Genomic DNA, 13,432 nt, shown 5'->3' on the forward strand with positions numbered 1-13,432 from the left:
CACTTGACCAATATTACCTTACTTGCTCTTCAAGTGAATCAACAAATGGCGAAATGAAAAGCCGAACAAATGCTATTTTTTTTAGAGTCTTAGCTTACGTGTGTTTATTTCATATTTTCAGTTCTTACCCTCCCCGACTAAATCGGTTTCAGTTATGTACTGAAATATAAGAATGGACATTTGAGGGTTCTTTCAAAGAAAAACTCAGGTAAATGTTATTTTATATATTATGCTTTGTATGTTGTTCAGTATATTTCTATGCAAAACAAGAGGGATTTCAGTACACAGCAGGATATTCACATTTGTAACCAGACATTTACACTTTAGGGAGAAAACATAAAACATTTTTACTGTACAACATCAATTTAGAGTAAACTTTTGTTTTAGATAAATATTGAAATATCTTTTGAATTAGTTAAATTTCAGAATAAAGAGAGACAGAGCTATTTTTATCACTTTCATCAAATTTAGGAGTACATGTACACTAAATTTATTGTTAATTAATAAGAAAACTCCAGACGATTCCATTCTGAGCTGAAGAAGCTTCTGATAGGTTAGTAGAGTCCATGTGAGTAAACTGGTGGCACAGCTGTGGATGCATATAAGGCAAAACACAGAGTCTGTTTCTGTGACATGGGAACATCAAGAGATGTCAACAAAACACCAGGAAAAGAACTGTGGAGCTCCATAAGTGTGGCTCAAGTTTGAATACAATTTGGTGCCATTTGCAATTAAGAAATACAGACAGTTTCTCTCTTTACTCTTAAAGTTAACAAATATGTTTTTATATTTATCAATCTAAAGAAATAAACATTTAGTCTGATTTGATGTTACAATTAAAAAAGTGTTTTTATCTGAAGAGTTTGTAAATATCTGGTTTCAACTGTATATTTGATGATTGTCAGCACAAAGAGGGAGAGAGAGGAGCAGAGATTGAGATGGAGAATGAGGACAGAACAGATGAACAAGAGCAGGTGAGACACACATGTTAGTCAAATGGTTGTTTACCAGAAGTATCACCGTATCATAGGTACTCATGTATCTCGTACCTAGTGTTTCTTTTTAGGTTTGTTATTTTTCAAATTCTGTATTTATTAAGTTATGCAGGCTTGTTTGCACAACAAGGCTAAATAATTATATAAACTTTTCTCAATCTAAATAGTGGACTTTGGTAGAATTAAAAAAATAAGTGTAGTGCAGGTCTATGATGATTTTTAGTGCTATCATCTAGTTCTGATTCTGGTTCTGTCTTGGTTAAGTCCTCAGTAGTCCTGATTTTGAACTGTTGTAGTCCTGTTTTAATTCTGGATCAGTTCTGGGTCTGGTTGAATTGGGGTTTAGTCCTCATGTCTTGATACAGCCCTGACCTTGTTCTGCCTCGCTGCTTAATTAAAAAACTAGTTTAAGGTGTCCTGCACATGTGATATATATTTTTCCCTATATGAAGTCATTCTTTTTTGAACAGAGCCTATTAATCTTTCAGTCATTTCTACACCCCCCCCCAAAAAAAAAAAAAAAAAAATCCCACATGCATACTACTCTTTGGGCTAAGCCCCGGGTGTTTCAAATGTCTGGCTCCGCCTCTGGATACGGTTAAGGAAAAGGATGAAGATCAGCGCTGGAATGAGCACGCCTGCTGCTGATTGGTCAGCGGGGTGACTACCAAGCAGGTAATCACCTGCAGGTGTTAGATCTCATTCAGGTGAATGATGGTGATAGTGATGTCATCACGGTACCTTCGGGCCAGATCCACAGGCAGACTCAGCATCTTGGCGAGACGATTTGGAGCTACCGCTCCATACCCGTCGTCGCCAAGGGTGTGGCGGATCAGGTGGGTGGCGATATTCTGGTCCTCAAGCGCCGACAGGACCCGCCCCCTCCTCTCCAGCAAGAGGCGCTGCAGGTCGCCCAGCGTTGTGCCCTCGCAGGGAATTATAGGTCTCTGCTGCTGGAGGGCTGTGCAACGACAAACCACACACAGAGTCAGGACGATGACAGGAAGTAAAGACAGGTGGACACATCTGAGCACGCTCACACCTCATGTGCACTTTTTGGAGCACTGTGAGTGATTATCTGTGACCTCAGTCTTCAAAAGAATCTCAAACTCCAACACCGAAAACATAAACAGGTGAAGACTGGCATGTGATGAGATGCTGGGACGGCTTAATGTAAAAACAAGGTGACCAAGAGGTGGCAATGGGACAGTTTCAGAATAAGGTCGTGGTTCAGGGTAAAATATGAACTCACCTTCTGGTGTGTAAACATATGGAGCATAGGGCTGTGCGATATGACCAAAATCTCATATCCCGATTTAAGACAGCTATCGTCCCGATAACGATATAAATCACAAAAATGTAACATTTTCTGTAAATTCTGTGAATCTCGGGCAGCTCAACTTGACGATGCATGAAACGATACATTTTTAGACATAAGTTGTAACGGCCGCCGTTTCCTTTGTGAGTATTTATTACACGGCGTGCTGCGGGGAAAAGCCTGTTCTAATGTTTGAGTCTAAGGTTTATTTTTTAGCACCTGGCGGCTCTTTTTTACTTCTCATCCGTAAATAATCTGCTCTTTCACGTGATTCAGTTTATTTTGAAAAGTCTCAACAGGATCTTGAGCTTTATTGTGAAAGGTTTATGAGGAACATAAACAAGCGGACACGCGATGGTGTTACCGTCATTGTTGCTAACAACAACTCATAAAAACAGGTGCTTGTCCGTCCATAGTGTTGTTATATTAAATATAAGAGAAAGAGAGAACTTTAAGAAATTCATACAGCCACTACAGTGACCATCAAAACAATGAACAAATATTGCCGTAAACAGTTTATTTTGCGGCACCACGAAACAAACGATAGCGTAAAATGAAACGACAGACGTTTTTATATCGTCATCCGATATATATATCGTTATATCGAACAGCCCTAATGGAGCATGAAAAAAAGTGAGTGGAGAAGAAACACGAGTAGGACTTCCTGATAATAATGAATTACAGTCGTCCAGCCTGGAAGTAATAAATGCATGAACTAGTTTTTCAGTGTATGCTATGTCTTCTAATGATGCTGCCTAAGGGAAGCATGTATAATGTAAACAGAATTGGTCCTAGCACTGAACCCTGTGGAACTCCATAATTAACCTCAGTGTGTGAAGAGGACTCTCCATTTACATGCACAAACTGGAGTCTATTAGATATGATCAGAATACAGTCGCTCCAAGACAACAACAGTAACAGACTGAAGTAAATTAAATAAAACCAAATATTACAAAGTTTGCAAAATGTATGTAATAGCGCTAACATATACAAATAGCTGTCAGACTCCTGAACTCTGCCTCCTGACATCTGACCCACGTTAACACATGGACTGAACATACACACACACACAATCGACAACCGTCAGTGTTGGGGAGTAACAGAATACATGCACCGCCGTTACGTATTTAAAATACAAAATATGAGTAACTGTATTCCGTTACAGTTACCGTTTAAAAAGGTGGTATTCAGAATACAGTTACTTTGTTGAAATAAATGGATTACACTGCGGTACTTTCCTGTTTCATATTGTCGCGGGTCAGGACTGTTTGGGTTTTGTTTGACAGCTACGTTCTGTTGTTCCAGGCGGCAGCGCTACGGTTGCCATGGTTACAGGGTGACCCCCTCTCTCTCTCTCTCTGCGACTGTGTGTTTCCTGGGTGAGAGAGCGCTTTTCGTTGTTGTTGTTGTTGTTGTTGTTGTGCTAAGCTAACAGGCAGAATGCTACAAGCATAGCTCTAAAGAATGTAGCATCATGGGTAGTGTAGTCCGTGCTGCTGGGAGAATGGACTGCCATACACGTTATGGGTCTGTGAGCGAGGAGGGAGAAAAAGGGGAGTGGAAAGGTACGAGTTGTCATCGAGGAAAAACGGGAGCTGGAAGCATGTAAATATAATAATAACCACTGCAGCCAAGAAGAGAGCCTGACGAGCCCAGCTGTAAGTAAGCTATTAAGACTCGACTGTACACCGTGTTCGTGTTTTCCTCCGAAACAATAAGTTCCGTTGGAGCCTTTCAACGCCTCTCTCTGTCTCTCGCAAGAAAAGTTGACCCACACAACAAAGTAAAGCTATTTTTCGGCTACGAGCCGACAGGGACCCCGCCGTATTAGTCAGAGGTCCCTTTACTACAGTTCGGAGTCGCGGACCTTCAGTAATAGTAATAAATCACACAGCAATAGTACATTCACGTTGTTGTAAAAAGCATGATAATATATTAAGTAATCCAAAGTATTCAGAATACGTTACTGTCATTGAGTAACGTAACGGAATACGTTACAGAATACATTTTGGGGCATGTATTCTGTATTCTGTATTCTGTAATGGAATACATTTTAAAAGTAACTTTCCCAACACTGACAACTGTACCCTCAAACACACAATAATAACATGGACTGAACCACCACTCACAACCACTAGCACTTTATATAGCCTCTGTAGGAATTATATCTCACTTATCTTAACTGCACTACTGTATAGCTCTGTGTAAATAATCATTCTGTACATTTGATAATTTTTAACCCTACAACTGTTTACAACTTGCATAGTTCCCATTTCTGTATAACTGTATATCTCAGATTCTGTAAAGTTATTTATTTCATATTCTGTATAGTTTTTCATATTTATATCCTGTTCATAGCCTGTACATAGCTTGTACTCACTACAGCCTGTACATACTTATAGTTATAGAATATTCACAACATACTTCATACCGTGTACATTATAACATACCATAATAGACCCATTTCTGTAATATACTCACATATCTATATTATTGCTAATATATATTGTAATATATCTATATCACTAAAGCACTTCTGGATGGATGCAAACTGCATTTCGTTGCCCTGTACCTGTGCATGTGCAATGACAATAAAGTTGAATTCTATTCTAATTCTATTCTAAATAGTTCAGTTATAAATAACCAGAATATTACAGAGGTGAAATATATATATATATTAATAGTTACAAGCTTTACTGTGTCTGTGAAGGTTCTCAGTCATCGTAGTCAGAGGAGCTTGCAAAGAAAAGCGTCTGGACTTCTTTAAGTTGCTTGAAGACGTTTCACCTCTCATCCGAGAAGCTTCTTCAGTTCTAAGGTCAAATGGTGGAGAGTCCCAGATATAAACCTAGTGGGAGTTTTCCCCCACAGAGGGACAAAAGGACCCCCTGATGATCCTCTAATCGCCTGAGCCAAGGTGTGAAACTGGGTCCCTCTTTGGGGGGAAACTCCCACTAGGTTTATATCTGGGACTCTCCACCATTTGACCTTAGAACTGAAGAAGCTTCTCGGATGAGAGGTGAAACGTCTTCAAGCAACTTAAAGAAGTCCAGACGCTTTTCTTTGCAAGCTCCTTTGACAAGCTTTACTGTGTTGCTATTTAAAGGATCAGTAACTGATTGGCACTGACCTGTCAGATGATCCCCCACGAGCTGGATGACCGTCTGTCGATGCATCAGCTCCCAGAGTCCATCAGTAGCGAGGACCAGGAACTTGTCTGCAGGTCCAACACAGTGTCGGGTGATTTCTGGCTCAGTGCTCAGATAGGGTGGGGTCAGGTAGTGCGGCGGCATCGTCCGGACCGCCTCACTGACCGCAGACAGGACGTCCGGTCGAGTTTCATAGACCCGACTCAGCATATCTGCGCTCCATTTGAAGCGGACGTCGCCGAACGCCCGGAAGGGCAGCAACAGGCCCAGTAGGCGGTCGTGGCGGATCACCGTCCTCTGCTCCGCTGGATGCTCTCCCAGAATCCTTTGCAGCTCTTCGGGATTCTGCGCATTGTGGTCATTGGTGAGGTTGATCGCAGACCAGCTTCCGTCTGCCTCCTGGACGCCCAGGACTGCCCGACTGTCCCCCAGGTTGGCCACATGTAGAACGCCGTTGGAGATGTGGACGACACAGGCTGTGCAACCAGAGAGCGCCACCCGGAGGGGGGAGGTCAGAGACAACCCCTCACCAGGGAAAGACACCTGCCTGTGGGCACAAAGAGAGGCTTAACCTGCTGAAACAGACTCACCTGCAGGTTCTGCTGAAGAAAACACAACTTTGTTCTTACCTGGGGGAGGTCAGGGACAGATGCACCTGGGCTTCTACAGACAGGTCGTAGTCAAGGCGATGGAACGCATTGACCAGAGCTGATGTCGTTCTGTTGTCATCCTGCAGCCAATCAGAGAGAACAGATAATGATGTCACCACAGGTGAACTTTCTGCTGAAACCAAAACAGGAAAATCGGTTTCTGAAAAGTCCACCTGCACCTGGTTGAGACCAGGTAAAGGCTTTGACATTCAGGCATGTTTTGGGGTTTTTTTGGACCTGCACTGTCCGTGAATGTGATTCTGTGATGTGTCAGGACACCTGGTTACCTCCTCCTCATCCTCCTCCTCGGTCTCCAGCCTCTCCTGCCAGTAGTTCCGGAGGCTATGGAAGGACGTCACCTCTCCATTGGGGTAGCTCAGGTCTTGGGGGTATTTATGCCATTCCAGCAGTGGTGTTACGGCCCGTTCCTCCTCCACCGCCCGTTCCAGCTCCGCCAGTGTCCTCAGCGGCAGCGCTGCCACGGCAATGTAGTAAAAGAGCCTCTGACTGACAGCGTGGGCGCAGGCCGGCCCTGTGTGACCGTCGAACACGCCAAACAACACGCCTCCACGGCCCGCTAGGCAGGTGGCGCTGCTCTGACGGTCCTCGCAGGGGAGGTTGGATGGCAACATGTTGCTATGAAAACCCAGAACGCCATGGGAGGCGGGGCCTCTGGGGAGGGTAAGGCTGTATTCATTGGCCTGGAAACAAACAGTCATTAAGATGTGTGACATCACCAGTTAACGCTTTCAGAGTCTGATTTTTGTCACCTTTAAGATCCGGTCGACCTGAGCGGAATTTATCTGCCCCGCCTCCTGTCCCGCCCTCAGCTTCCGGCTCCCACTGCTTGCTGAGTAATGGAGTCTGTGCAGCTCAGGTGGATGGGGAGGAGGCAAGGACAGGAAGCAGCACTGCTGCAACCTGCAGCATCCAGTATGGAAGGCGGTTCGCCCCAACATGGCATGAAGGCTGGACCTGCAGAAGGATCAGAGCATTTTGGTTTTCAGGTATCTAAAGTTTGACATCCCTACATGACCACTGGTGAAGGCCATTAGTGACTTCCTGTTCCACAGGAGGCGCCCTTGAGCTCATGCAGAATGAATGGGACTCAGTGGAGCTGTTCATGACTCTGATGGAAAGGCTCGGGACATTAGCTACTGTTCTATTCTTTGATGTTTCTACTGAAGTTTCTACTTTTTGTGCATATCAAGGATGTTAGAGCATCACCAGTCACTTTACTGCATCCTCCATGTTGATTTGGGGCATGAAGCCACCAGTGGCCTCACGATAGCTTCACATTCAACCACCACAACCAGCTGCTTCTTCTGCTGCACTTTGGCTACACTCCTGGCATCTGCCAGAGGTATCGTTTAGAAACAGGCGCCATCGAGGGACACCGACGTCCTGCCCTAACTGACCAATCAGCAGGCAGCAGAACGCTGAACTGATTCAGCTTCACGGAGAAATAAAATAAATACAATTCTAGAAGCAGCTGGAAATCCTCAGCTCAGAGTGCCCCCTGCTGCACCACCAGCTGAACTGCGGCCAGTTTTTTGGAATAGACAGGAAGTAACAGCAGCTCTGTTCAGCAGCTTTTTCAGGTGAATTTTGGTTTTCAGAGAGTGACATCAAAGGATCAGCAGAAGAATCAGAACAGTGACCAACAAACAGATTCATTTATCACACTGAAAATAAATAAATCACTGTCCTGTGACTCTGAGGTTTGGCTCTAACCCAGAAACCAGGTTTAGTTAAACAGGATCAGCTGACGGTCAGCTGTGGTTCCGGTGGAAAGTTTTGACTAAGCACGACGCTGAAACTCACCCTGTCTGCCTGACGTCTCGTCTTCCTGATCACTCCTCCCGCAGCTGCGTCTTTGTTCCTGTGACCTTTGACCCTGCTGGTGACGCGCTCATCGATCAGTTACCTGTAAACCATCCTCTCACTTTCAGCCTGCTCAGTGTGGCACAGGCTTCATTCTTCACCATATTAAACATGCGAGAAAGCAGCCAATGTGTTTAATTACCTGAGGGGGAGGAGGCGGGGTCGCCAGCAGCTCTCAGGTCTGTCTGTGTGCAGGTGTTTTGTGCAGATCAGACACTGTTGTGCGTTTCATTCTTCATAATCGTGTCAGACAGCAGGCTGTTCCCACTGACCGTACACAAAACCTGCTCAGGTTCTCCTGTATCGGCGCACAGGTGAGTTCAGCACAGGTGAGCCAGAACATCAGCTTTAGGCTAAAGGTGAGTAAACAAGGTGTGTGTGTGTGTCTGTGTATCTGTGTGTGTTTATCAGTGTGTTTGTGTGTGTGTGAGATTATCAGTGTGTGTGTGTATCAGTGTGTGTCTGTGTGTGTGTATCAGTGTGTGTCTGTGTGTGTTTATCAGTGTGTGTGTATCAGTGTGTGTGTATCAGTGTGTGTTTATCAGTGTGTGTGTGTCTGTGTGTGTTTATCAGTGTGTGTGTGTGTGTCTGTGTATCAGTGTGTGTTTATCAGTGAGTGTGTGAGATTATCAGTGTGTGTGTGTGTGTGTGTCTGTGTATCAGTGTGTGTTTATCAGTGTGTGTGTGTGTGTGTGTGTTTATCAGTGTGTGTGTGTGTGTCTGTGTATCAGTGTGTGTGTATATCAGTGTGTGTATGTCTGTGTGTGTTTATCAGTGTGTCTGCGTGTGTGTGTGTGTGTCTGTGTATCAGTGTGTGTTTATCAGTGTGTGTGTGTGTGTGTGTGTGTATCAGTGTGTGTTTATCAGTGTGTGTGTGTGTGTGTGTGTGTGTGTCTGTGTATCAGTGTGTGTTTATCAGTGAGTGTGTGAGATTATCAGTGTGTGTGTGTGTGTGTGTCTGTGTATCAGTGTGTGTTTATCAGTGTGTGTGTGTGTCTGTGTATCAGTGTGTGTTTATCAGTGTGTTTGCGTGTGTGTGAGATTATCAGTGTGTGTCTGCGTGTGTGTGTGTCGGACCGTGTGCAGACCGCGTGTGGCGCAGACCAGCATCCAAACAAACCTCCACAGTTTCGGGTCTGAGGTGAGTCGGAGCTCCGGCGGCTTGATCCGCTCTTTTTTGCCTGCAGAGGGCTCACTGCAGCCGGCCGGCGCGCCGCTCCGCCCCGGGGAAGAGGCGCTGCGGAGCGGACAGTGTCGGTGTTTCCTCCGCTGCGGAGCGTATGCTAAGCTGCTAGCAGGCTAGCTGCCATGACGGGCTGTTTACAGGCTTACAGGCCGGAGCGGGGAGCCGGTATAAAGGACCTCATCGGCCGGGGAGCCTTTGGCTGGTGGCCGCACAGAGTGGCCTGTTAACGGCGTCGGGCTGCCATGAGCCGCGGGGGCGGTGCAGGTTAGCACAGTTGGTGGGACGGGAGGACCGGAGAGGATCGATACACGATTGATCTGCTGTTGCTCTGTGAAGAGGCATCTTATTACATGATGAACAAGAGGAAAAAGTCTGATCATGGTGAAGACCTGAGACAATCAGAACCTGTCCTCACCTGTCTTCCTGTGGTCCCCTATGTGTCCACATTAAAATCAGCTCTACAGCTTCCCCAGGTGTCTCACATGAGGGGGTCAGAGTGAATCTGATGGGACCCTGCTGCTCCATTCAATTCAGTTTATGTATATTACACCAAATCACAACAACAGTGGCCCCAAGGCTCTTTGTGTTGTAAGGTAAAGACACTACAATAATAGAACAGAAAAAAAGACCCCAACAATCATTTGACCCCTATGAGCAAGTTTGAAGCCTAATGTTAAAAATAGAAACGGTACTATGAGGTCATTAAGATAAGATGGGGCCTGATTATTTAAGACCTTGTATGTGAGGAGCAGGATTTTGAATTCTGGATTTAACAGGAAGCCAAAACAGGAGAAATCTGCTCTCTTTCTAGTCCCTGTCAGGACTCTTGCTGCAGCATTTTGGATCAGCTGAAGGCTTTTCAGGGAGTTTTTAGGACTTCCTGATAATAATGAATTACAGTCGTCCAGCCTGGAAGTAATAAATGCATGAACTAGTTTTTCAGCGTCACTCTGAGACAGGATGTTTCTAACTTTAGAGATGTTGCACAAATGGAAGAAAGCAGTCTTACATATTTGTTTAATATGTGCATTGAAGGACATGTCCTGGTCAAACATGACTCCAAGGTTCCTCACAGCGTTACTGGAGGCCAAGGTAATGCCATCCAGAGTAAGAGTCTGCTTAGATACCATATTTCTAAGCTTTTCAGGGCCGAGTACAATAACCTCAGTTTGATCTGAATTAAGAAGCAGAAAGTTAGCGGCCATCCAGGTCTTTATGTCTTTAAGACATTCCTGCAGTTTAACTCATTGGTGTGTGTTATCTGGCTTCATGGACAGATAGAGCTGGGTGTCATCTGCATAGCAGTGTAAATGTATGCTATGTCTTCTAATGATGCTGCCTAAGGGAAGCATGTATAATGTAAACAGAATTGGTCCTAGCACTGAACCCTGTGGAACTCCATAATTAACCTCAGTGTGTGAAGAGGACTCTCCATTTACATGCACAAACTGGAGTCTATTAGATAGATATGATACAAACCACTGCAGCACAGTACCTGTAATACCTACAGCATGTTCTAATCGCTCTAATAGGATATTATGGTCGACAGTATCGAACGCTGCACTGAGGTCTAGCAGGACAAGCACAGAAATGAGTCCACTGTCAGAGGCCATAAGAAGATCATTTGTAACCTTCACTAAAGCTGTTTCTGTGCTGTGATGAGCTCTGAAACCTGACTGAAACTCTTCAAATAAACCTCTGCAGATGATCTGTTAGCTGTTTGACAACTACTCTTTCAAGGATGTTTGATATAAAGGAAGGTTGGAGATTGGCCTATAATTAGCTAAGACTGCTGGGTCTAGAGATGCTTTTTGAGTAAAGGTTTAACTACAGCCAGCTTGAAGGCCTGTGGTACATAGCTGATTATTAGAGATAGGTTGATCATATTTAAGATCGAAGCATTAATTAATGGCAGGACTTCTTTGAGCAGTTTTGTAGGAATGGGGTCTAAAAGACACGTTGATGGTTTGGAGGAAGTAATTATTGAAGTTAACTCAGAAAGATCAATTGGAGAAAAAGAGTCTAACTTAACATCAATGGTACTAAGAGTAGCTGTAGATAATATTACATCTGTGGGATGATTATGAGTCTTTTTTTCTCTCTAATGCCTAAAATGTTATTCATGAAGTCATTACTAGTTAACATTAAACAGTCCTGGAATTAAATCCTTAATCTAGTTACAGCACTTTCAGAAAGACACCTGCTGTGTTCAAATTTATTCCTCACTGCTGTGTGATCAATTATTGTAAACTCTACCTGTGTGGGTGGGCCCAGGACTGAGGAGAATCATCTCAGGTGTTCCTGGTGTGTTTTTCCTTTTCCTCCGTGGTTTTTATTCTGCACCTTCATGAAGGTAAAGTTTCACATCTGAATCTCCTGTCTGTGGTTCCAGCCGTGGTCGTGGCGATGAGCAGTAACGAGTGTTTTGGTTGCGGCCGCTCAGGCCACTGGGTGAAGAACTGTCCGAGTGGCGGCCGAGGGCGAGGGAAAGGACGCAGCAGAGGCAAAGGTGACACCCATCATCAAACCTCCATGAGTTTATTTTAAAGTTTATTAAAAAGCCTGTAGTTTTTACAGATGTCGCCATGGAGACGTGGAAACCTGTTTCCATTTCCAGCTTCTGCATTGGTGCTGTTATTGTGAACAGCTGACTATGTGACACACCCGGCGGTTCACCCCTGTCGTGTCGTTGCAGACCTGTTCTGTTACCGATGTGGCGAACTTGGGCACGTGGCCAGAGACTGCGAGCGCACAGAGGACGGTGAGGACACACGCTTACAGATCACAACAGTTTAAAGACAGGTGAGCACAGGTGTGATCTTTCCTGCAGCCTGCTACAACTGCGGCAGAGGAGGTCACATCTCCAGAGACTGCAAGGAGCCCAAGAAGGAGCGCGAGCAGCTGTGCTATAACTGCGGCAAGGCCGGTCACATGGCGCGCGATTGTAACCACGCCCACGAGCAAAAGTGCTACTCCTGCGGCAGCTTCGGACACATCCAGAAGTGCTGTGAGAAGGTCAAGTGCTACAGGTAAACTAATACTAAAGCTGAGCCTACAAACACAGGTGAACGGTCCAGCGTAACCTGTCCGTGTGCTCTGCAGGTGCGGGGAGATCGGCCATGTTGCGGTGCACTGCAGCAAGGCGTCCGAGTTGAACTGCTATAACTGTGGGAAGTCAGGTCACCTGGCGAAAGAGTGCACCATTGAAGCCACCCCCTAGCTGGCCTCTGACCCCTGACCCTACGCTCCCAAACCTCTTCTTTTATTCTCTGTTCGTGCCCTCTGATCCTCCTCTTGTCATTGGTCTAGAGGCCTGTCGGTCAGCCTCGTAACAGCCAGTCAGAGCAGACGGAGGGAGGAGGAGGGGGCGGGCTACAAAACCCATTTGTTCTTCTGTGTTTTAGTTTGGTAGCTGTGTTACGATGTACAGAGCTTTTTTAGACCTGAGAGAGTGATGTATGAAGGCCAAATTAGGCCCCTCCCCTCTGCCCTTTGGGTGGGGCTAACAGAGCCATGGAAGTTTGTATCTTGCCAACTTCATTTTTGTTTTTGGACCATATAAAATGATTGTCCCCACCTCCAGCAATCACCCAATAATATCGCAGGATGAACGAGCCAATCAGGACAGGTCGCAGCAGATGTTTTACAGGTGCGTTTTTGTGCAGGTCGAGGAATCGTACGCCAAGAAAAAAAGCCGCAGGAAGTCTGGACAAAACCCCCAGAAAAATCTTATTTTTGTACATTTTACCTGTGAGCTGTTGTAAAGGTGTATGTTCTACCTGACAATAAAAAGGTAAGAAGGATGAGGGCGGAGCCTGCGGTGGCTGTCTTATTTCTTCAGACAGGCACCACTGACCCACAGGAGACGAACCGACCAATCAGATCAGAGGAAACGAGCTCCAGAGCTCACCTGAAAGCCTCATGGTTTAATTAACATCTGCAGCAGCTGGACAGAGCGATCCCTGACGACCTGCTCAGTTCCTCGCTGTCAGACACCTCCAGAATCTCCTCCTCTCATCATCATAATAATAATGGATTACATTTAAATAGCGCTTTTACAATGCCACTATTCATTCACTCTCACAGTCACACACTGGTGGAGGCAGCTACAGGTGTAGCCACAGCTGCCCTGGGGCAGACTGACAGAAGCGAGGCTGCCGTATCACGCCATCGGCCCCTCTGGCCATCACCAGTAGGCGAAGTGTCCTGCCCAAGGACACAATGACCGAGACTGTCCGAGCCGGGGTTCA

The 13,432-nt window shown here is 45.4% G+C and overlaps 2 protein-coding genes across 8 annotated transcripts; one reads left to right on the forward strand and one right to left on the reverse strand.

The window, feature by feature from the left end:
* The first annotated feature begins 946 nt into the window (after positions 1–946).
* Positions 947–12,990, forward strand: cnbpb (CCHC-type zinc finger, nucleic acid binding protein b). 7 transcript variants are annotated; one of them, XM_026166610.1, is made up of 5 exons: positions 947–974; positions 11,575–11,691; positions 11,878–11,943; positions 12,013–12,211; positions 12,285–12,990. In XM_026166610.1, exons 2-5 carry the CDS (start codon positions 11,589–11,591, stop codon positions 12,400–12,402), a joined length of 486 nt encoding a protein of 161 aa, XP_026022395.1. In that variant the 5' UTR covers positions 947–974; positions 11,575–11,588; the 3' UTR covers positions 12,403–12,990. The 7 variants fall into 7 exon arrangements, with proteins under 7 accessions (XP_026022395.1, XP_026022394.1, XP_026022391.1 ...); XM_026166609.1 differs by lacking the exon at positions 947–974 and adding an exon at positions 8,152–8,175; XM_026166606.1 differs by lacking the exon at positions 947–974 and adding an exon at positions 8,207–8,310.
* On the reverse strand, positions 1,562–8,197 carry LOC113021833 (pyruvate dehydrogenase [acetyl-transferring]-phosphatase 1, mitochondrial-like). Its single transcript, XM_026166603.1, has 7 exons — positions 8,139–8,197; positions 7,937–8,039; positions 6,883–7,087; positions 6,400–6,813; positions 6,092–6,192; positions 5,444–6,009; positions 1,562–1,956 (listed from the first exon to the last, which is right to left on the reverse strand). The coding sequence occupies exons 3-7, from the start codon at positions 7,069–7,071 to the stop codon at positions 1,688–1,690; spliced, it is 1,539 nt and encodes a 512-aa protein (XP_026022388.1). The 5' UTR covers positions 7,072–7,087; positions 7,937–8,039; positions 8,139–8,197; the 3' UTR covers positions 1,562–1,687.
* Positions 12,991–13,432: the final 442 nt, after the last annotated feature.

The sequence above is a fragment of the Astatotilapia calliptera genome, chromosome 5 (assembly GCF_900246225.1).
Source record: "Astatotilapia calliptera chromosome 5, fAstCal1.2, whole genome shotgun sequence".
Lineage (NCBI taxonomy): Eukaryota > Metazoa > Chordata > Actinopteri > Cichliformes > Cichlidae > Astatotilapia > Astatotilapia calliptera.